The sequence below is a fragment of the Pogoniulus pusillus genome, chromosome 10 (genome assembly GCF_015220805.1).
Source record: "Pogoniulus pusillus isolate bPogPus1 chromosome 10, bPogPus1.pri, whole genome shotgun sequence".
Taxonomy (NCBI): domain Eukaryota; kingdom Metazoa; phylum Chordata; class Aves; order Piciformes; family Lybiidae; genus Pogoniulus; species Pogoniulus pusillus.
This window is the reverse complement of record NC_087273.1, coordinates 39,106,126-39,130,612: the sequence shown is the minus strand read 5'-3', so window position 1 is coordinate 39,130,612 and position 24,487 is coordinate 39,106,126. Positions and strand designations below refer to the sequence as shown.

General features: G+C 47.8%; 1 protein-coding gene across 4 annotated transcripts in view; it reads right to left on the bottom strand.

The window, feature by feature from the left end:
- DOK6 (docking protein 6) overlaps positions 1–20,876 on the bottom strand; it is a 117,830-nt gene extending 96,954 nt beyond the window's left edge. For 2 of the 4 annotated variants that reach the window (XM_064150302.1, XM_064150304.1), the window contains exon 1: positions 20,541–20,875. In XM_064150302.1, the coding sequence (XP_064006372.1) occupies positions 20,541–20,606 (66 nt within the window). In that variant the 5' untranslated portion in view covers positions 20,607–20,875. Of the gene's footprint in view, positions 1–20,540 lie in introns of all 4 variants that reach the window. The other 2 variants (XM_064150303.1, XM_064150301.1) reach the window with 2 other exon arrangements.
- Positions 20,877–24,487: the final 3,611 nt, after the last annotated feature.

Below are 24,487 nucleotides of genomic sequence, written 5' to 3'. Positions count from 1 at the left end.
CCTCATCCCCTCTCAGTGCCTTCCCTCATCCCCTCTCAGTGCCTTCCCTCATCCCCTTCCAGTGCCTTCCCTCATCCCCTCCCAGTGCCTTCCCTCATCCCAGCACGACTGTTTTATGCAGGGGGCATTATTCACCTCAACAACCATTTCTTCATCTTTTCTTCAGCTTTGGAGGAGAGTCACAGAATTCTTGAGGCTGGCACAGACCTCTGAGATCACTGAGTCCAGCCCATGACCGACACCTCTCAGTGTCTTCCCTCTGGACACAGCACTCCAGGGGTGGCCTGAGCAGTGCTGAGCACAGGGGCACAAGAACCTCCCTTGTCCTGCTGCCCACACTGCTCCTCAGCCAGCCCAGGATGCCATTGGCTCTGCTGCCCACCTGGGCACTGCTGCCTCCTCTGCAGCTGCTCTCTGCCAGCACCCCCAGGGCCCTCTCTGCCTGCCTGCTCTCAGCCACTCTGGCCCCAGTCTGTAGTGCTGCTTGGGGTTGCTGTGGCCAAAGTGCAGAACCCTGCCCTTGGCCTTGTTCAGTCTCATCCCCTTGGCCTCTGCCCACCCATGCAGCCTGGCCAGGTCCCTCTGCAGGGCTCTGCTCCCCTCCATCAGCTCCACAGCTGCTCCTAGCTTGGTGCCATCTGCAAACTTACTGCTGCTGGACTCAATCCCCTGCTCCAGACCATCAGTAAAGATACTGAACAGGACTGGACCCAGCACTGATCCATGGGGAACAAGGACTCAGTTATGGCAGTCAGCCTTCCTCCAGCAAGGGGATCCTCACTGGAGCCTAAAATGCTAGGAAATGTCCTTCCCTGCATCTGTCAAGATCAACCAGGAGGCAGCATCAACAGCAACTCACACACCCAGAGAGCATTTAATTTCATCATGAATATTTCAGGCTGGTTTTCAAACAGAAGGGGAAAGAAAAAAAGAGGCAGGAACCAAGAGGCCTATGTCATAAAATCTATATTTCATGAGCCTTAATTGCTCTAAGTAGGGCAGAGGGATTAAAGGCCTGTGCCTAAGGCATCTGATCCTGAGGACAAAATAATACACAGCCATTGCAGTTCTTTGGTTTGAAGAAGTGAGGTTCTGTTAACCCTCCTGCTTCTGGGGAAAGGCTGGAACAGAAGATCTGAACAAACCTCCCAGAGCTACCAATCTGCCCAGATAAGGCAAGGGACGAGGGGAAGGCAGCTGACATCATCTGCCTGGGCCTCAGCAAGGCATTGGACTCTGTCCCACATGGCAGCCTGGGCACCAAGCTGGAAAAACACAGACTGGACGGGTGCAGCAGGAACCTTCTTCTTCAATAAAAGCCTGGCTGGGGCACTCAGTGCCATGGTCTGGTTGGTTGGGCAGGGCTGGGTGCTAGGTTGGGCTGGTTGAGCTTGGAGCTCTCTGCCAACCTGGATGATTCTGTGATAAGGAATGGGCTGGATGGTGGCACCCAGAGAGTGGTCACCAAGGGCACAATGGCCACCTGCAGAGCAGTGCCAAGTGGCTCCCTCAGGGGTCAGAGCTGGCACCAGTGCTGTGGAACACCTTTGGCAGTGCCATGGGCAGAGCAATCAGTGCAGCCTCAGCAAGTGTGCAGATGGCACCAAGCTGTGTGGCACAGGAGACTTGCTAGAGGGCAGGGATCCACCCAGAGGGAGCTGGGCAGGCTGCAGAGCTGTGCCCAGGCCACCCTCATGGCATTCACCAGGGCCAAGTGTAAAGTCCTGCAGCTGGGTGGGTGCAATGCCAAGCACAGCTCCAGGCTGGGTGGGGAATGGCTGAGAGCAGCCCTGAGGAACAGGCCCTGGGGGTCTGGGCTGATGCAAAGCTCCACAGGAGCCTGCAGTGGGAGTGCAGCCCAGACACAACCCTGTGCTGGGCTGCAGCAAGAGCAGTGTGGGCAGCAGGGCAAGGAAGGGGATTCTGCCCCTTGGCTCTGCTCTCCTCACACCCCACCTGCAGCCCTGGGGGCAGTTCTGCAGCCCCCAGCACAAGCAGCACATGGAACTGTTATGGTCATTATGGCTATGCCTGTGCCAGGCAGGCAGTTATGTGTTGCTCTCTAAAGCTGGCTGCAGAGGGTAGGAAGCAGCACTCCCCCCTTCCATATCCCCTGCTTTCACTCAGCTCATCTACTGCACACAGCCAGCTCAGCCAGGGGCATCAGCTCCAGCACAGCTGTGGCACTGCTGTGGCTTAGCTCAGATCAGCAAACACTCCATGGCATTTACAGCTCCTCTGCATCTTCCCAGACTGGAAAGCTTGCCAGGCCCTGAGGCAAGGTTGCTTTCTTTACATGCCTCTCTGCCAGCAAACAGATCTTCTTTTGCCCTCTAAGCTCAACCCCCTTTTTAATTAGTCCAATATCAATTAAGGATTAGTCCACTATCACAGGGGGCTGCAGTACCCTATGGTCCAGTATCACCTGGGTGCTGGGTTGGACTGGATGAGCTTGGAGCTCTCTTCCAACCTGCTTGATTCTGTGATTCTGTGCTCTACAGGGAGGACACATCCACAGCCTCCCTGGGCAACCTGTGCCAGTGTCTCACCACCTTCACTCTACAGAATTTCTTCCTTATCTCCAGTCTCAATCTGCCCTCCTCAAGCTTCAATCAATTCCCTCTCATCCTATCACTCTAAGCCCTTGCAAAAAGCCCTTCCCAGCTTTCTTGTAGTCCCATTCAGGCACTGGAAGGCAGCTCTAAGGATTCATAGCATCATAGAAGCAAGCAGGGTGGCAGAGAGCTCCAAGCTCACCCAGCCCAACCTAGCACCCAGCCCTGCCCAACCAACCAGACCATGGCACTAAGTGCCCCAGCCAGGCTTGGCAAGAACACCTCCAGCCACGGCCACTCCACCACCTCCCTGGGCAGCCCATTCCAGTGCCAATCACTCTCTCTGCCAGGAACTTCCTCCTCACATCCAGCCTAGACCTGCCCTGGCACAGCTCCAGGCTGTGTCCCCTTCTTCTGTCCCTGGCTGCCTGGCAGCAGAGCCCAACCCCACCTGGCTACAGCCTCCCTGCAGGCAGCTGCAGGCAGCAATGAGCTCTGCCCTGAGCCTCCTCTGCTGCAGGCTGCACCCCCCCAGCTCCCTCAGCCTCTCCTCACAGGGCTGTGCCCCAGGTCTCTCCCCAGCCTTGCTGCCCTTCTCTGGGTACAGTCTTCTCCAGGACTTCCTGGAGCCTTCTCTTCTCCAGGCTGAACATCTCCAACTCTCTTCCCTGTCCCCATCAGGGAATTGCTCCAACTCTGATCATCCTCATGAACTCCTGTGGCCTTTCTCCAGCAGTTGCATGTCCTCCTTCCTCAGCAGGAGGCACCAGAGCTGGGCACAGCACTCCAGGTGGAGTCTCAGCAGAGCAGAGCAGTGAAGCAGAGTCACCTCCCTCACCCTGCTGGTCACACACTGCTTTGGATGCAGCCCAGGGCACAGCTGCCTTCAGAGTAGCAAGCTCCACTTACATCCCTGCTCTGCCTTTAAAAGAGCTGCAGTCTCCTGCTTTGCTAAGCCTCTAGGAGCCATAAAAAACCACTTCCATTGCTGTTTTTCTGCAGTGACACCAGAACAGAGCAGTCTGCTGCCCTTCTCTTGCTCCTTATTCCTTCTCTGTGTTTTTAGTGTTGCTCTATTAAAGCTATCTCATGCCATGACAGTCAGAGATGCTGCTCCAGTAGGAGAAGGTAGATCTTAAGAACTGTTTTGCTCTGCTTGTTGTAAATCTCACCTTGAGGAATTCACACCAGCCCAAATCTGCATGCAGAGCTGTAGAATCACTGCTGAGAAACTTTTCTGCCTGTTGCACAGCTTTGCCTGCAAAAAAGGTCTGAGCTCACAAGTTGCCAGAAGCAACTAAAGATGCAGCTACAGTGAGATCATCATGAAAGCAATGATTATGTACACCAGAAAGAGCAGATCTGGTTCCTCTCCATGTCCTCATTTACAGCCTCAAGTAGGGTCCTTGCCCGTCTTGAACATGAAAAGTGTTCTCCAACTACCTGCAGTAGTCTTCATACAGCATTAAACATAGAATCATAGAATGTCAGGGGCTGGAAGGGACCTCCAAAGCCCATCTGGTCCAGCCCCACTCCTGCCACAGCAGCATCACCCAGAGCAGATCACACAGGAGCACAGCCAGGCAGGGGCTGAATATCTCCACATAGGGAGACTCAGCAACCCCCCTGGGCAGCCTCTGCCAGGGCTCTGGCACCCTCACAGGGGAAAAATTCCTCCTCCTGTTTGAATGAAGCTTCCTCTGCCTCAGCTGCCACCCAGTGCCCCTTGTGCTGGCGCTGGCATTCCCCAGCAGAGCCTGGCTGCAGCCTGCTGCCACTCACCTGCACACATTGATCACCACTGCTGAGGTCACCTCTCAGCTCCTCCTCTGCCAGCAGCACAGCCCCAGCTGCCTCAGGCTCTGCTCCTAACAGAGCTGTGCCATCCCCTCCAGCAGCTTTGTGGCTCTGGGCTGGGCTCTCTGCAGCACTTCTGTGTCCCTCTTGAGCTGGGGGGTCCAGCACTGGACACAGGACTCCAGCTGTGACCTCAGCAGGGCAGAGCAGAGGGGCAGGAGAACCTCTCTCCACCTACTCACCACAGCCCTTCTGCTGCACCCCAGATGGCATTGCCCCTCCTGGCCCCAGAGCACACTGCTGGCTCATGCTCACCCTCCCACCCACCAGCACCCCCAGAGCCTTTTCCCCTTTGCTGCCTTCCAACAGCTCAGTCCCCAACCTCTCCTGCTCCCTGGGGTTGTTGTTTCCCATGTCCCAGACTCAATACTTGCCCCTGTTGAGCTTCATTCACTCTCAGTCTATGTCTGGCTGGATGGCAGCACAGCCTCCTGGGGTGGCAGCCACTGCACCCAGCTTGGTGCCATCAGCAACCCTGCTGCCAGTGCCCTCTGTGCCCTCACCCAGGTCATTAATGACTACACTGAATTATGCTGTTTGAATGATGCTAGAGGTCTCCTCCAACCTGGTTATCTCTATGGCTCTGGCAAAGTGTCCCTGCCTGAGCAGAGGGGCTGGACAAGGTCACCTCCAAGCTCAGCCATTGAGTGACTCAAACCCCTCAGAAGTGGCTTCTGAACTCTCTCAATGTTCTCTACCAAGCAGCAGCACTTAGCAGCCTTGGGCACGCTCAGCGGCAGCCGACTCGGGCGGCAAAGGATGAGAGCTGATCAAGAGTGTCGAGTCAAAAGCAGGCAAAAGAAAGAAGTGGTGGATGAAAAGACATTATCCTCCTTTTACAGGCAGAACAGCTAAGCTCAGAAATCCTGTTGCCCATTTACACTAACAGCATTCTTCACTCTGCTGCCAGCCTAAGGCCCCCTAATGCAGCTTTAAATCCAATTCACGTCGCGTACAGTGAGCTTAGTGTAATTGAGAGTAAGGCTGAGAGGAATCAAAGTGCTCAAGACTGCAAATTACATCTCTGGAAATTAAAAAAAAAAAAAAAAAAAAAAAAAGAAAAAAAAAAGAAGGGGGAAAAAAATGAAAAAAAAAAAAGAAAAACAACCCTAAAATTTAATTCTTTTCATCTATATCCCAACAGGTAAGCACAAAGATTTCTGCCTTCTGAAAAGAGAAGATGTCGTTAAGAGTGTGAAAAGCTCCAAACACCTTACTCCAGTTGAAAGATATAAAGAGGAGGGAGAGGAAAAAAATACAATCCAAAACCTTACTCCAGTTTAAAGATGTAAGGAGCAGAGAGAGGAAAAAATACAATCCAGAAACCTTACTCCAGTTGAAAGATGTAAGGAGAAGAGAGAGGAAAAAAGTACAGTCAAAAAACTTTAGTTTAAAGATGTGAGGAGAGATAGGAAATAAACACAATCCAAACACCTTACTCCAGTTTAAAGATAGAAGGAGGAGAGAGAGGGAAAAAATGCAATCCAAACACCTTACTCCAGTTTAAAGATATAAGGAGGAGAGAGAGGAAGAAAAATACAATCCAAATACCTTACTCCAGTTTAAAGATAGAAGGAGGAGAGAGAGGGAAAAAATGCAATCTAAAAACCTTACTCTAGATGAAAGATATGAGGAGAGGAAAAAATACAATCCAAACACCTTACTCCAGTTGAAAGATGTAAGGAGGAGAGAGAGGAAGAAAAATACAATCCAAACACCTTACTCCAGTTGAAAGATGTAAGGAGGAGAGAGGAAGAAAAATACAATCCAAACACCTTACTCCAGTTTAAAGATAAAAGGAGGAGAAAGGGGAAGAAAAATACAATCTAAAAACCTTACTCCAGTTTAAAGATGTAAGGAGGAGAGAGAGGAAGAAAAATACAATCAAAAAACCTTACTCTAGTTGAAAGATATAAGGAGGAGAGAGAGGAAAAAAGTACAGTCCAGAAACTTTACTCCAGTTTAAAGATATAAGGAGCAGAGAGAGGAAATAAATACAATCCAAACACCTCACTCCAGTTTAAAGATACAAAGAGGAGAGAGAGGAAAAAGATACAGGGCTAGAGAGAAAAAAATAATTACAATCCAAAAACCTTACTCTAGATGAAAGATATAAGGAGAGAGAGGAAAAAATACAATCCAAACACCTTACTCTGATTTAAAGAAAAGGGAGGTGAGAGAGGAAGAAAAATACAATCCAAAAACCTTACTCTAGTTGAAAGGTATAAGGAGAGAGAGGAAAAAAGTACAATCCAAAACCCTTACTCCAGTTTAAAGATATAAGGAGGAGAGAGAGGAAGAAAAATAGAATCCAAACACCTTACTCTAGTTGAAAGGTATAAGGAGAGAGAGGATAAAAGTACAATCCAAAACCTTACTCCAATTTAAAGATACAAGGAGGAGAGAGAGGAAGGAAAATACAACCCAAAAACCTTACTCTAGTTGAAAGGTATAAGGAGAGAGAGGATAAAAGTACAATCCAAAACCTTAGTCCAGCTTAAAGATGTAAGGAGGAGAGAGAGGAAAAATACAATCCAAAAACCTTATTCTGGTTTAGAGATATAAGGACTAGAGAGAGAAAAAAAATGTTGTAAACTCTTGCCCTTGTCACAGAATCATAGAGGAGACCTCCAAGCTCATCCAGGCCCAGCTCTATCCAATCCACCAGACCCTGGCACTAAGTGCCCCATGCAGTCAGTGTGAAAAGCTGCAAACACTTTACTCTAGATTTAAGATACCAGGACTAGGAGAGAACAAAACCACAACCCCTGAAATAGCTTTTAATTGGCTATGGAAAAACTAACCTTCTGGCTTTGTTGTTAAGAGGCTGTCACTTCTTTTATCTGCAAAGTGTGATGCATGTTGGTTGCCTGTATTTAAACTCACCCAGTGTGACCACACTTCAGGGATGAAATGCAGTTCCTTTAACATGTTGCAGCTAACAGGCATCATGGATATAGATATTGATCATGGATTAAGATGTATATGTATCATATATATATTTATAAATATATTTAACATAGAATTTATCATAGAATCAACCAGGTGGGAAGAGACATCCAAGATCATCCAGTCCAACCCACCACACAGCCCCATCCAGTCTTCATATATATAGATATATACACACATACAGCTTTGAGTGATCTGCTCTGATGGGAGGTGTCCCTGCCTATGGCAGGGGGTTGGAACTGGAAGAGCTTTGAGGTCTTTTCTAACCTAAACCAATCTATGATTCTATGATTCTGTAATATATATTGGTCATGGATGAATATATTGTATATATATAAATATATATGTATACACATACACACACACATATATATTAATATATATTGGTCATGGATTAATATATTGTATTTATATATATATATAAAAATATATATGTATACACATACACACACATATATATTAATATATATTGGACATGGATGAATATATTGTATTTATATATTTATATATAAATATATATGTATACACATACACACATATATATATTAATATATATTGGTCATGGATTAATATATTGTATAATATATATATATATGTATATATTCATATATGTGTACACATGCATACACATATATATATATATTAATATATACTGGTCATGGATTAATATATTGTATAATATATATATGAATACATTCATATATGTATACACACACACACATACACACATATATATATTAATATATATTGGTCATAGATGAATATATTGTATAATACATATATATATGAATATATTCATATATGTATACACATACACACACATATATACATATTAATATACATTGGTCATGAATGAATATATTGTATTTTTTATATATGTGAATATATTCATATATATGTGAATATATTCACACATATATGAATATATTCATATATATAGACACACACATATATATATTAACATATATTGGTAATGAATAAAGATATTGTACTTTATATATATATATGTATGAATATATTCATATATATAGACACACACATATATATATTAACATATATTGGTCATGAATGAAGATATTGTATTTCATATATATCTGAATATATTCATATATATAGACACACACATATATATATATTAACATATATTGGTCATGAATGAAGATATTGTATTTTAGATTTATATATATTCATATATTAATATATATACACACATGTATATATAGATATATTAATATATATTGGTCATGAATGAAGATATTGTATTTTAGATATATATATGAATATATTCATATATATAGACACACACATATATATATTAACATATATTGGTCATGAATGAAGATATTGTATTTTAGATTTATATATATTCATATATTAATATATATACACACATGTATATATAGATATATTAATATATATTGGTCATGAATGAAGATATTGTATTTTAGACATATATCTGAATATATTCATATATATAGACACACACATATATATATATTAACATATATTGGTCATGAATGAAGATATTGTGTTATATATATATATATATATGAATATATTCATATACATAGACACACACACACATATATATATATAAAATATATATTGGTGATGAATGAAGATATTGTATTTTATATATATGAATATGTTCATACATATATATACACACACACACATACACACATACACACACATATATACTTATATACTAATATATGTGGGTCATGGATGAATACACTGATCAATACCAAAGACCAGTCTCTAAAGGTGGCCTGATAATAAGACCCAGCAATCCAAGCCATGCTAACAGGGATAGTTTAGACTCATCACAATGATGCCCCAAGGCCAAGTGCAAGAGGTCTCTTCTTTCTAGGCACTGCACACAAAGAGTATTTTTGCCTGCCCTTCCAGAAAAGCCTTTCATATCAGAAAATAGACCAATACACTCTGAGAGGAGGAGAGCTTAGAATCATAGAATCATAGAATCAACCAGGTTGGAAGAGACCTCCAAGATCATCCAGTCCAACTTAGCACCCAGCCCTAGCCAGTCAGCTAGAGCTTGGAGCATCACTCTCTTAAAAAAGCATTTCAGGGTCAGGGCATTACAAGTTGCTTAGCCTGCAGCAGAGGAGGCTCAGGGCAGAGCTCATTGCTGTCTGCAGCTGCCTGCAGGGAGGCTGTAGCCAGGTGGGGTTGGGCTCTGCTGCCAGGCAGCCAGCAGCAGAAGAAGGGGACACAGCCTCAAGTTGTGCCAGAGGAGGTCCAGGTGGGATGTTAGGAGGAAGTTCCTGGCAGAGAGAGTGATTGGCACTGGAATGGGCTGCCCAGGGAGGTGGTAACTGAGGGGTCAGAGGACCATGCCCGTGGAGCCTCAGAGGGATTGCTTTGCACTTGAGTCGCACATAAATTAGGAAGACAATTAATGGAAGTGTATAAATCCTGTAAAAAGATTGATCTCCTTTCACTCTGCTGTTCTGCCAGACTGGCCCTCATCATCTCCAGCTCATCTGGGCTGCACTTTGGGAAGGTTGTGTTCATTCATGTCTCAGCAAGGAAGGGGAAACACACAGCATCGATTAGACCTGGGGGGAAAAGGGTTAGGTGCTGTCTGCTTGCTGGAGTTACAAAGCTCCTCAGCATGTTTCCCCTACCTGCTCCAAAGAACTAATAGCAGTGTTTAATATCAGAAGCTTTTCACTACTGTGGAACCCAATTAAGGACATTTTTGAGGAGGGAGCTCATGGTATTTTGAATTACAGAATCAAACAGGTTGGAAGAGACCTCCAAGCTCATCCAGTCCAACCTAGCACCCAGCCCTAGCCTCCTGCTTGGAGAGCAGGGTTCTAGGTTCCCTGCTTGGAGTTCTAGGGGGTTCTAGGTTGCCCTCCCTCATCTTTTCAGTGTAAGGTTGCATTTCTGCCCTACTGCATCCAAACTTTGCCCTTCCTTAAGCCATCCTGCTTTGCAGGGTGGTCACAAGACTGGATCTCTGGAGGTCCCTTCCCACCTTTACCTTTGTGGACTTCCTGAAGGAACATCAGAGTGTTTAGATTTGAACTCTGCATCTCATCCAGAAAAGATTTTTCAGCTGAACCATTATGAATTAAAATAATACATCACCCTCTGCTTGCAGCTCAGAGCTGTGCTGCAAGTGGAAGAGAGGGGGGGAAAAAGCAGAGAATGCAGCAGCAGCTCTCCAGTTATTATTTTTAACCTAACAGATGTGAAAGGCTGCAGCACACAGTCAAAAAACAACACCTCCCCACCCCCAGGTTTTAATTCAGCAGCACTTTGCTCACTTAGGGAACAATGAGGGATTTAATTCAGCAGCCACCCAGATTGTTTTTCACCTTCAGAGAGAGTGTTTTACACTGCTTGCATACATCAGCTGCATCAGGGCCTCTGTAGTGATGACATCTTCGTTGGTGACCTTGATTCAGGCACAGAGAGTGTCAGCAGTGAGTTTGCAGATGATGCCAAGTTAGAATCGTAGAATCAAGCAGGTTGGAAGAGAGCTCCAAGCTCATCCAGTCCAACCTAGCATAGAATCAAGAAGGTTGGAAGAGAGCTCCAAGCTCATCCAGTCCAACCTAGCATAGAATCAAATAGGTTGGAAGAGCCCTCCAAGCTCATCCGGCCCAAACTAGGCTGGGGAGATTTAGATTGGGCTTTAAGGAAAGGTTTTTCATGAAGAGAGTGGTCAGGGACTGGAATGAGCTGCCCAGGGAAGGGGGGGAGTCACCCAGCCTGGATGTGCTTAAGGGTGGTTTGGATGTGGCGCTTAGCGAGATGGTTTAGGGTGAATCTGGTAGAGTAGGGTTCTAGGTTGGACTTGGTGACCCCGAGGGGCTCTGCCAACCTGCATGGTGCTGTGATTCTCTGTAAAGCTCTTCAACTGGCAGATCTTAGAATCATCATAGACTCAAGCAGGTTGGCAGAGAGCTCCAAGCTCAGCCAGCCCAACCTAGCACCCAGCCCTGCCCAACCAACCAGACCATGGCACTAAGTGCCCCAGCCAGGCTTGGCAAGAACACCTCCAGCCACGGCCACTCCACCACCTCCCTGGGCAGCCCATTCCAGTGCCAATCACTCTCTCTGCCAACAACTTCCTAACAACATCCAGCCTAGACCTGCCCTGGCACAGCTCCAGGCTGTGTCCCCTTCTTCTGCTGCTGGCTGCCTGGCAGCAGAGCCCAACCCCACCTGGCTACAGCCTCCCTGCAGGCAGCTGCAGACAGCAATGAGCTCTGCCCTGAGCCTCCTCTGCTGCAGGCTGCACACCCCCAGCTCCCTCAGCCTCTCCTCACAGGGCTCTGCTCCAGGCCCCTCCCCAGCCTTGCTGCCCTGCTCCAAACACCTTCCAGCACCTCAACAGCTCTCTGCAATTCAGGAGCCCACAACTGGACACAGCACTCCAGGGGTGCCCTGAGCCTTCTCTTCTCCAGGCTAAACCTCAAAGAGAAGATGAACTTTCCAGGGTTAACACAGGCTCAACCCCTTTTATTTAGCTCAGAACTAAGAACTGTTATTCTTTTATTTAGCTTGTTAATATATTCATATATATTAGATTATTATTATATTTAGCTTTAGCCTTTTATTTAACTTTTCTCCTCTTATTTAGCTTTATTCTTTTCTTTAGCTTATTAAAATACTTTTCTATGTTAGATGATGATTATTATATTTAGCTTTATCCTTTTATTTAGCTTTATTATTTTATTTAGCTTTTATCCTTTTATTTACCTTATTAATACATTTATATCTACATTAGATGATTATTATTATTATATTTAGTTTTATTCTTTATTTAAATTTTTTCCTTTTATTTAGCTTTATCCTTTTATTTAGCTTTTATCCTTTTATTTACCTTATTAATACACTTATATCTACATTAGATGATTATTATATTTAGTTTTATTCTTTATTTAACTTTTTTCTTTTCTTTAGCTTTACCCTTTTATTTAACTTTATCCTTTTATTTAGCTTTTATTATTTTATTTAGCTTTTATCCTTTTATTTGCCTTATTAATACATTTATATCTACATTAGATAATTATTATTATATTTAGTTTTATTCTTTATTTAACTTTTTTCTTTTCTTTAGCTTTACCCTTTTATTTAACTTTATCCTTTTATTTAGCTTTTATTATTTTATTTAGCTTTTATCCTTTTATTTGCCTTATTAATACATTTATATCTACATTAGATAATTATTATTATATTTAGTTTTATTCTTTATTTAACTTTTTTCCTTTTATTTAGCTTTACCCTTTTATTTAGCTTTTATTCTTTTATTTAGCTTTATCCTTTTATTTACCTTATTAATACACTTATATCTATATTAGATTATTATTATTATATTTAGCTTTATTCTTTAACTTTTTTCCTTTTATTTAGCTTTATCCTTTTATTTAGCTTTTATCCTTTTATTTACCTTATTAATAAACTTGTATCTGTATATGATGATGATTATTATATTTAGCTTTATTCTTTATTTAACTTTTTTCCTTTTATTTAGCTTTTATTCTTTTATTTAGCTTTTATCCTTTTATTTACCTTATTAATACATTTATATCTACATTAGATGATTGTTATTATATTTAGCTTTATTCTTTATTTAACTTTTTTCCTTTTATTTAGCTTTATTCTTTTATTTAGCTTTATCCTTTTATTTAGCTTTTATTCTTTTATTTAGCTTTTATCCTTTTATTTATCTTATTAATACATTTATATCTACATTAGATAATTATTATATTTAGTTTTATTCTTTATTTAACTTTTTTCCTTTTATTTAGCTTTATTCTTTTATTTAGCTTTTATCCTTTTATTTAGCTTTACTCTTTTATTTACCTTATTAATACATTTATATCTATATTAGATGATTGTTATTTTATTTAGCTTTATTCTTTAACTTTTTCCCTTTTATTTAGCTTTATCCTTTTATTTAGCTTTTATCCTTTTCTTTAGCTTTACTCTTTTATTTACCTTATTAATACACTTATATCTATATTAGATGATGATTATTATATTTAGCTTTATTCTTTATTTAACTTTTTTCCTTTTACTTAGCTTTACTCTTTTATTTAGCTTCATTATTTTATTTAGCTTCATTCTTTCATTTAGCTTCATTCTTTCACTTAGCTTCACTCTTCCATTTAGCTTTTCTCCTTCTGCTTAGCTTTACTCTTTCATTTAGGTTTCATCCTTTCGTTTAGCTTAGAACTAAGAATGTTTCCTGGTGTGCTTTTTTTTGGGGGGGGGCTGGGGGTGGCATTTCTCCTTAGCACCTCCCTACAATGCATTCTCTTCTCCAGAGTCCATACCTCAACCACACACAACTCACCACTGATTCACATATGCTATTGCCTGAATATGTTGTTGCCTGGCAACAGCTCCGAAGCATTTTGCAGCGCTTGCAAAACTCTGAATGAATGATTCCAAGTGAGATTGCTTCTAAAAGACCAAGGCAGAGAGAGAGAAAAAGAAACCCCTCACTGTTGGAATGACATGAATAATTCCTTGTGTATTTCAAGGATTCAGGGAGAATGTTCCTTCCATAATTACCCATTTCAGAAAGGATAACTCCTTGGAGCAGGAGTTTGAAGGAGGAAATTCATGTTCGCTGCATGCGGGTAATGATCCTGCCCAGGCTCTCCACCAAAGCCACTGTGGTTAATGGGGTGCTTGAAATCGAGCTCAGGGCCTTTGCATCGATTCTGGGATGTCCAATGTTGGACAAAAATGGCAGAGTCCTAAATGAAATCATGGAGTGGGTTAGGTGGGAAGGGACCTCAAAGCTCAGCCAGTTCCAACCACCCGCCATAGGCAGGGACACCTCTCACTAGAGCAGGTTGCTCAAGGACTCATCCAAGCTGGCCTTGAGCACCTCCAGGGAGGTTGTGGAGCACAGAACCACAGAATGTGCTTGCTCAAGGTCTCATGCAGCCTGGCCTGGAACACCTCCAGGAAGGTTGTGGAGGACAGAAGCACAGAATGGGATCCAAGATCCCATTCTGTGCTTCTGTCCTCCACAACCACCCTGGAAAGTCTGTGCCAGTGTCTCACCACCCTCAACCTGTGCCAGTGTCTCACCACCCTCACTCTTTCCTAACATCCAGTTTCAATCTCCCCTCTGACACTTTAAACCCATTACTCCTCATCCTGTCATTCCCAGACCTTGTCAATAGTTCCTCCCCAGACCTCCTCTAGCCCACTTCAGATCCTGCAAGGCCACTCCAAGGTCTCCTCCAAGCCTTCTCCTCTCCAGGCTGCACAGCCCCAACTCTCTCAGCCTGTGCTCACAGCAGAGCTGCTGCAGCCCTCTCAGCATCTTGGTGGCCTCCTCTGCACTGGCTCCAACACTTCCATGTGCTGCTTGTGCTGGGGGCTGCAGAACTGCCCCCAGGACTGCAGGTGGGGTGTGAGGAGAGCAGAGCCAAGGGGCAGAATCCCCTCCCTTGCCCTGTGCCCACACTGCTCCTGCTGCAGCCCAGCAAGCCTCTCAAAATGCCACAACACTCATTTTTAATTAGACTTCCTAACCTGACATCAAATTGCTTTTCCTCTTTAAAAAGCAAACACGAACCCACCACTTCCACAAGGCATGAAATCCTCCCAGCTCAGTTTATCAGGAGGCAACAAAGGGCTTTCCAATCTGCCACAACAAAGTTTCAGCCCATGAACACAGCCAGCCCAGCACAGAATGGTGCCCTATGAATTTCAATGTGACACAAGTATGAAAGATCCCAAAAGAACAAAGGCAGCACAGTCCTGCTCCACGCTGCACAAATGACCTATTCTGATCTGAACAGCACACCACATCACAATCAAATTGGTTTCAAAGCAGGGTGGCACAGGTCAAATGTAATGGCTGCAAGAATGAGCTGTTTCCTTTGGGCAGCATCAGAGGGAAGCAAAATATCAAACAGAGCAGGCATGCCAAAGCACTGAGAAGAAAGGCACATGCAGGGAAACACTCTGAAATGTGGCTTAATTACAGTTATCCTCACTGGCTACAGCTTCTAAGTTGGAAAGATGTCAGAGAAGATGTCCTGCGTGCATGTGAGATGGTGCAGCAGCTAATGGACCAACCTGTAGGCATGTGAGAGGGTGCAGCAGCTAATGGACCAACCTGTAGGCATGTGAGATGATGCAGTAGCTAATACAGCACCCTGTATGCATGTGAGATGATGCAGTAGCTAATACAGCACCCTGTAGGTATGTGAGGTGGTGCAGTAGCTGATGCACCACCCTGTAGGCATGTGAGGTGGTGCAGCAGCTAATACAGCACCCTGTAGGCATGTGAGCTGGTGTAGTAGCTAATACAGCACCCTGTAGGCATGTGAGGTGGTGCAGTAGCTGATGCACCACCCTGTAGGCATGTGAGCTGGTGTAGTAGCTAATACAGCACCCTGTAGGCATGTGAGCTGGTGCAGTAGCTAATACAGCACCCTGTAGGCATGTGAGCTGGTGTAGTAGCTAATACAGCACCCTGTAGGCATGTGAGCTGGTGTAGCAGCTAATACAGCACCCTGTAGGCATGTGAGCTGGTGTAGTAGCTAATACAGCACCCTGTAGGCATGTGAGGTGGTGCAGTAGCTGATACAGCACCCTGTAGGCATGTGAGCTGGTGTAGCAGCTAATACAGCACCCTGTAGGCATGTGAGCTGGTGTAGTAGCTAATACAGCACCCTGTAGGCATGTGAGGTGGTGCACTGCCTGATATACTACCCCAATGGCTATTTATTGTCTCTCTCTATATATATTTATTACATTTTAACAGTTGAAGGCACTACAGAAATGGTTTATGTGCAGCTTAAAAACAGCAAGGGGCTCTCAGCCTAGCAGTCTAGCTGGCTGGATGTTTCTTCATGGTCTGGTACCTCCATGGCACAAACCATGCTACTCCCCGTGGAGGTAGATGTCAGATGGCAACAGCAACAGCAACAGGCAGGCTGGCCAAGCTCCTCCTTTTGGCAAGCTATCTGACCCTACGTGAACCCTCAGGCAGCACAACAGTGAGGTCTGCCTGAAAATACTGGACTGTCAGAAGATCTGCAGAAGTCCATTCAGATGTAAATGCAGTGGATAGACAAGCATTGGGTTATCACAGAATCATAGAATCAAACAGGTTGGAAAAGACCTCCAATATCATCCAGTCCATTCTATCATGGTGAATAGAGGGCAAAAAGTCTTGGAGATAAGGGATCATGAAACAAAAAGTGAAGGCAAATTTTCTCACTACCTCTCACTGCCTTTTTCCCTCAAGACCTGGAGCATCCCTTCAGGCAGCTGCAGGCAGCAATGAGCTCTGCCCTGAGCCTCCTCTGCTGCAGGCTGCACCCCCCCAGCTCCCCCAGCCTCTCCTCACAGGGCTCTGCTCCAGGCCCCTCCCCAGTATGTTATATACCTCATACTAAAAAAAAAGCTTTTATTTTCCTAAGTAAATACAAATCAATCACTGAAAGAAGGCAACCAGAAAGAGTCACCACTTGGGGTTCTGCAAAGGAAATTCTTCACAATCTAAATCCTAAATCAGAAAGTTCATCCCAAGGCAAAGGCAGTTGCTGGGAGAGAGGTGGAGGGGGGATGGAGTTAATAAAATGAAGCAGGATGTTTGATTTTGCTCTGGATATCACGTCCCTCAATTCCACCTGAACCTTCTGAGGCTTCATTATATTGAAGTATCTTCCATTTGATTCCCAGCCAGGGCTCCTCCACTCACCAATAAAAGCTGCTCTGGAAGAATTTCCGTAATGAGTTGGCTACCAGCCCAAAGGTTAGAATTAGTTTTATTGCCCAAGCCTAGCACCAAAGCTGGTGGTAGCTCCCTCAGCTCTCCAAGTTCTCATCAATCTGCTTTTCAGGAGACAGTAAAAGACTGAAAAGAATGTAGATTATTATGACCAAAAGAGGATAAATAACTAAAACGTGTAGTGTGTAAGAATGTAATATAACCAGCGAGAGCTGACTGTATCTGCATGCTTCAACATCACAGAGTCAGTCAGGGCTGGAAGGGAGCACAAGGAGCAGCCAGTTCCAAGCCCCTGCCATGCCCAGGGACACCCTACCCTAGAGGAGGCTGCACACAGCCTCAGCCAGCCTGGCCTCAAACACCTCCAGCCATGGGGCCTCAACCACCTCCCTGGGCAACCCATTCCAGCCTCTCACCACTCTCCTGCTCAACAACTTCCTCCTCACCTCCAGCCTCACTCTCCCCACCTCCACCTTTGCTCCATTCCCCCCACTCCTGGCACTCCCTCGCAGACTCAAAAGTCCCTCCCCAGATTTTTTGGAGCCCCCTTTCAGATGCTGGAAGGCCACAAGAAGGTCCCCTGGGAGCCTCCTCTGCTCCAGCCTGCACAGCCCCAACTCTTTCAGGCTGTGCTCACAGCAGAGCTGCTGCAGCCTCTCAGCATCCTCCTGGCCCTGCTCTGGACACTCTCCAGCATCTCCACAGCCCTCTTGTCCCAGGGGCTCCAGAGCTGGATGCAGGACTCCAGGTGGGGTCTCAGCAGAGCAGAGCAGAGGGGGAGAATCCCCTCCCTGGCCCTGCTGGCCACACTGCTGCTGCTGCAGCCCAGGCTCTGCTTGGCTTTCTGGGCTGCAAGTGCACACTGCTGGCTCCTGCTGAGCTTCTCCTCCAGCAGCACCCCCAAGTCCCTCTCCTCAGGGCCGCTCTCCAGCCTTAGTTTCCAGCACCCTTAGCTCTCTCCTCTCCCTATTTTTGGAGACTAAATATACTCTCCTGTCAACAGACACTTATATCCCTGAATACTGATGTATTCATCTACATTTTGACAGCTCCAGTGCAATTCATTAAGGTTTGGACTTGGAGATAGCCATCAGGGGTGAAAAACAAACAAACAAACAAACAAACAAACAAACTACCCAAACCTTGAATCGTTCACTCGGTGAATAAAACTGGCATTCATTCAGAAACCCAGTCAGAGGAATCCAGAGAGCTATGGATACAGACAGACATATTCCTACCTTTCAACCATCATGCTGGTGTGAATTTGGATGCTCTTTGCATTTTTACATCCTACTTCAGAGGTTTATTCAGGTGTGCATCCCCACAGGTCATATTTAAGCTTATACTACCACCTGCCTGAGGCTGTGTAGCCTGGATTGTCATCCCCATCCCCTACACACCTCTCCACAGGCACTCTGTGAACTGCTTGGCTTCTGCTCGGGCGGAGAAGCACAAGAATCCTTCCTTGCAACACCCATGAACAATAGACACTGAAAGAAAATGCACTTAAATGTTCCTCCTTCCAAAAGAACCGACTCATACAGGCCTCCAATGGAAATATCCAAGCAACCTGAGGTGAAGTATCACTGTCTTCATCTTGCTCTCACAAGTCAGCCAGCATCACTCAAGATCACCGCGACGCAAACTCCACATTTGCTGCCTCCATGCTATGCACAGAGCTGTGTGAAAGCAGTCACATAGGTATGCCACAGCCTTCATCTCACACTGGGAGGACTCTGAGACACCTTCCCCTGCACGTTTGGACTAACTTTGCTTCCCACTGCTAGCACCGAGGTGATGCGATGCCATCGTCCCGCTGCTTTCTGTTGGGCCCTTCTAATAACACAGCTGAGCGGGGGGAGACTGCCAGAGGTTAAAGAGAGGACTGCCAGTAACAAACTGAGGCTTAGAAATTGGGCTTTTTTTTCCAAGCAGGCTGATGCTTGACTGGTGCACAGAGTGATCCTGGGCTTGCAGAGCGAGGAAGAGCATCCGTTTGCTTTGGATCTGCACCACCCTTCAAACATTTGGTGCTACTAAGGATTTGGACCAAACTCTTCCCGTGCTATTAGCCTGATGAGGCAGCACAAGTGCTCCAAAGGTCAGTTTATGGTGCCTCCCACCATCCTGTACACTGTGCCTGCAAGCAAAACACAGCCTCGGGGGGGCGGGGGAAGGGAGGAGGAGGTAAATATTAGCACTGTGATAAGCTCCCAGAGCACAGCCTGGAGGAAGGGCTGATTGCACAAGAGGGCTCTGCTAGGTTTTGGAGGAAACAGGGAGAGGCAGAGCACCTTCCCGGAGCAGAGGGCAGGGAGGGACCCTGCACTGTCCTCCACACCTCGAGGAAAACACAAAGGTGAACCCCACAGAAGCATCCCAAAGCTCGTTCTTGCCCCGGCCAGGTTTAATCTCAAACCCAGAAGGACCCCAGTCTTTTGGGGCTCCTTACACCAGCCAGAGCTGTGCAAGCCAGCAGAGGCCTCGAGGCTTCCAGCTCTCCTAAGCCTTCTCACTCTCACACACACACAATGGGTAAGAGAAAGCCCAAACCCTTGGTCCCGCCGTCGCCCGAAGTTTAGGCAATGCTGACCCTCGCATGCACTGCGCTCCAACTTCGCTGCCTGCTGCAGGCTCCCACCGGCGCGGAGCCCGCGGCCAGCCTGCCGGCGCGGCGCTTCCCGCTGCCTTCCCGAGCATCCCGGGGGCTCCCGCACGCCAGCCACCCTCTGCGAAGACGTTGCCTCTAGTTTCGATCGCTGCCAGCCTCTGCAGCCGCCTTTCGATCCGTTCCTCCCTGCAGGATGCCCTTGGCCAGCCGCCTCCCCGAGCCCCCGGCACCAGCGCCTTGTCTTGTCTCGGTTATTAGAGGGCTGCTCTGGTACCAGGCTCCAGGATTTTCCGAACGTGCCCATTCCCAAAACGGGAGAAGGAGGGAGGGAGGATCCGTGCACAAAGTTTCCACACAGACCCTGCTTATGCCTCTCTGCCCCCAGCGAAGCCTCCCCGCCGGAGGCAGCAAGGAGGAGGGGTAGACGGGCGGAGGGATGCCCAGGCAAGGGCTGTCTGCCCCGGCTCGGGCTGTGCCGCTCGAGGAGAACGGAGGGACGCGGCCGAGCCTTCCGCGGACAGCGACCCTGGAAGACGCCGGCTGATAAAGAAGGTAGGTGCGGCGCCTGGCAGAGAGGGAAAAGCCGGCTCTCCCCGGCGGCAACGGCAGCGCATCTCCACCGATCCCGACGGAGAAAGGAGCAAAGTCCGAGCGGCGGCGGCGGCGGAGGCGGCGGCGGTGATAGCAGCAGCAGCAGGTCGCCGCGCCCCCGCTGGCGGCTCCGGCCCGGGGCATCGCCGACCCCCAGGCCGATGAGGTGACCACCAGCGCCTCGCCCCCGCCCCGGGAAGCGACTGCGAAGGAAAAGCTCACTCACCCCCAGTTTCCTGCTGCGAATTTTCACGTAGCCCTGCTTGACTATGTCGTTAAAGTTGGAGGCCATGGCCAGCGCTGCTTGCTTCCTCTCCTCAGCGCCCGGAGTCCGCCGCCGCCGCCGCCGCCTCCTCCTCTTCCCCCGGGCCCTCCCGGGTGCCGCCGGCCTCCGATTCCCAAAACGCCTCTTGCATCCAGGCAGCGGCTTACGCTCCGCTCCGCGCCGCGCCGCCCCGGCGGGCGGGTGGTGGCCGCTCCGCTCTTCCGCCGGCCCCGTTCCGCTCCGCCCGGCGGCGGCTCCGCGGCTCCCCGCGCCCACAGCCGGGGGGGAGGCGGGCTGGGCGACGGGCGGAGCGGAGCGGGGACACCGCCCCCGGCGCCGCGGCCCTGGAGCCCGCCTCTAGCGCCAGCCCCGCTCGCTGCCGCGGCCCGCGGCGTGCCCGGCTTGGCGCCTCGGGCAGCCGACGCGGGTCCCCTAGGCCCGGCCGGAGGATTAACCCCCTCGTCCCTCCGCCGCCCGCGGTCACGGCGCAGGACTGAGGCCAGATGCTGTCGGCGGCCTTGGCGGCTGTGCCCACTCCTCTCCAAGCTGTCAGATCGCTGTGCCCGCGGGCACCGCCGCCCCGGTGGCGAGAGCGCTTCGGAAGCGCGGCCCAGGAGGGCATCTTTCTGCGTGCGGATCGGGGCTGCTGCGGAGGCGCCCAGCGCCCAGCGCTGCAGCCTTGCCTCAGCGCCAGGAACTCGGTGAGGCAAACAACTGGCCAAGGGGGGCCCCAAGTCCACCCGAACGTGAAAGATGAGGTGGCACACCTGGGCGTTCCGTGCCCCTGCGAGGCCATGACCCTGCCTTAAACTGCTTTCGCTGCTCACTAGCTACCAAGATTTCCTTCTGAGAGAACCAGGGCATGTGTAGAAGAAGTTAGGAAGGTCAGGATGGAAGAAATGTCAGTGGCTGCTGTGTGCTTCATAGTACAACTCCCTGAAAGGAGGCTGGAGTGGGGCTGGTGTTGAGCTCTTCTCCCAGGTAACCAGCGGTAGGAGGGGAGGCAAATAGGGGCTTGAGTTGTGCCAGGGGAGGTTTAGGCTGGAGATGAGGAGAATTTCTTTGCTGCAAGAGTGGTGAGGGGTTGGGAACAGGCTGCTCCCCTAGGAAGCTGGTGGTGGAATCCCCATCCCTGGAGGCGTTCTGTGCTGCAGGATCTGGTGTAGCAGCCGTGGCAGGTGGATTGGACTTGCTGATCCTGAAAGTCCTTTCCAACCTTAGTGATTGTGTGATTTGATGATAAGCAAAGCAGGCATGAACAGGAGTGGACCTCAGCTGAGACACAAAATAAACCCACAAGCGTGTGGGATCGACAAGGGAGTGTGTTGCTGTTGCTCTAGAATATTATCCTTCATCAGTGTTTTCAGCCAAAAGAAGGTTTTGTTTGTCTGATGAGCTTAATGAAAGCTTCATGAGCCCTTTGCCTTGGTGTCTGCTTTCTGTTGCCCTGAAGTTTGATGCATCACAGTATCACAGTATCATCAGGGTTGGAAGAGACCTCACAGATCATCAAGTCCAACCCTTTACCACAGAGCTCAAGGCTAGACCATGGCACCAAGTGCCACATCCAACCTTGCCTTGAAGTGCCCCAGGGACGGCAACTCCACCACCTCCCCGGGCAGCCCATTGCAGCCCACAGTGTGCTACAGGCTGGCAGAGTGGAATCTATTTTTCCATAGCCTGAAGTTTGGCAGCTTGACTTCAGCTTTTCAAAATCAATAGGCAATATTCTTAGCCAAATGGATTGTGAAGTTGCTTCTAGCCTGGCAGGTCTTGTGTCACCAAATCAACCTTCTGAACTTGCACCTGGAGATTAATCTCGAAGCAAATAGGAAAGATGCAATCTAGAAATTTGATTATGGTGCTTGGGTGATGGAATTGTGGATGAAAAGCTTTGTAGCTTAGCTCTTTATAGCTACTTGGAGTGTTGTGGTCAGCTCTGGAGCCTTTCAGCACAGGAAAGATGTGGACATATTGGTGTGGGTCCAGAGGAGGATCATAAATTGATCAGATTTCAGCCCTGGAGCCTTCAACACAGGAAAAGATGTGGACATATTGGTGTGGGTCCAGAGGAAGGTCATAAGAATGGTCAGAGGCCATCTCTGGAGTAAAGCCTGGATGGGGCGCTTGATGCCATGGTCTGGTTCATAGAATCAAGCAGGTTGGAAGAGACCTCCAAGCTCATCCAGCCCAACCTAGCACCCAGCCCTGAATTGGCCTTGTTTATTGGATAGGTCTGTGATCTTTGATCACATTCTGTGCTTCTGTCCTCCACAGCCTCCCTGGGCAACCTGTGCCAGTCTCTCACCACCCTCACTGCAAACAACTTCTTCCTAACATCCAGTTTCCATCTCCCCTCTACTGCTTTAAACGCACTCCTCCTCACCCTGTCATTACCAGACCTTGTCAGTAGTCCCTCCCCAGCCCTCCTGTAGCCCCCTTCAGATCCTGCAAGGCCACTCCAAGGTTTCCTGGAAGCCTTCTCTTCTCCAGGCTGCAGAGCCCCAGCTCTTGTAGCCTGCCCTCACAGCACAGGCTCACAGGATGTTAGAGTTTGGAAGGGACCCAAGGAGATCATCGAGTCCCACCCCCCTGCCAGAGCAGGACAATGCTATCTAACATTAATAGCAGAGCTGCTGCAGCCTTCTACAACAAGTTTATTCTCGGGGGAGGCATCTGCTGCAGCCCATATCAGTGTTTGAGGTGTCCAGCCAGGATGGGGTTTTCCCATTGAAGAGCACTGAGAGCTCCCTCTCAGGTTTTAGCAAAGCAGAACCCTTGCTCCCACTTCATTCCTGACCAACCACCAGCTGAGTCTAAAGCAAAAGCTCTGGTTAAAAGCCTATCAGGGAACAGGCAGTTGGTGTTTTAATCAAGACATCTGATAAAACCCCACAGCTCTCACCTAAAGCTGTTTCCAATCTAAAATAAACAGCAATTTTTAGGATGATAATAGCAATTTGCATAGAGGATGCCAAGAAGGAAGCATGAGCTCATGTATTATTAATGTGCTGCAAGCCTACCTTCAGCTAGGCTTCAGACAATTGTTTTTTGCTCCAGCAGATAAATCACATCCAAACTGGAGCCCTTTGTGAATGAGCATGAAGCATAAATCACCTGGATAGACAATATTAAGTCCCTCTTGTTTTCCATGGGCACTGGGAAATGCAAAGCCATTAGTTCCTGCAGGCAACCTCATGCATATTTAGTACTGGCTTCCTAGCCAGACTCCTGCTGCATATTGCTCCCTCTCCAAATATAGGGGAGGCAGACAGGCTAATATCTTACCCTCTTCTGACCCAGGTCAGATTCTGTGACTCTGATTCCCTGATCCTAGGATTCTATCATAGAGCCATAGCATCAAGCAGGTTGGAAGAGAGTTCCAAGCTCATCCAGTCCAACGTATCAGAGAATCAAGCAGGTTGGCAGAGAGCTCCAAGCTCACCCAGCCCAACCTAGCACCCAGCCCTGCCCAACCAACCAGACCATGGCACTCAGTGCCCCAGCCAGGCTTGGCTGCAACACCTCCAGCCACGGCCACTCCACCACCTCCCTGGGCAGCCCATTCCAGTGCCAATCACTCTCTCTGCCAACAACTTCCTCCTCACATCCAGCCTAGACCTGCCCTGGCACAGCTTGAGGCTGTGTCCCCTTCTTCTGGGGCTGGTAGCTGCAGGCAGCAATGAGCTCTGCCCTGAGCCTCCTCTGCTGCAGGCTGCACCCCCCCAGCTCCCTCAGCCTCTCCTCACAGGGCTCTGCTCCAGGCCCCTCAGCTTTGTCGCCCTCTTGTGGACACCTTCCAGCACTTCAATATCTGTCTTGAGGAGCCCAGAACTGGACACAGCACTCCAGGGGTGGCCTGAGCAGTGCTGAGCACAGGGGCACAAGAACCTCCCTTGTCCTGCTGC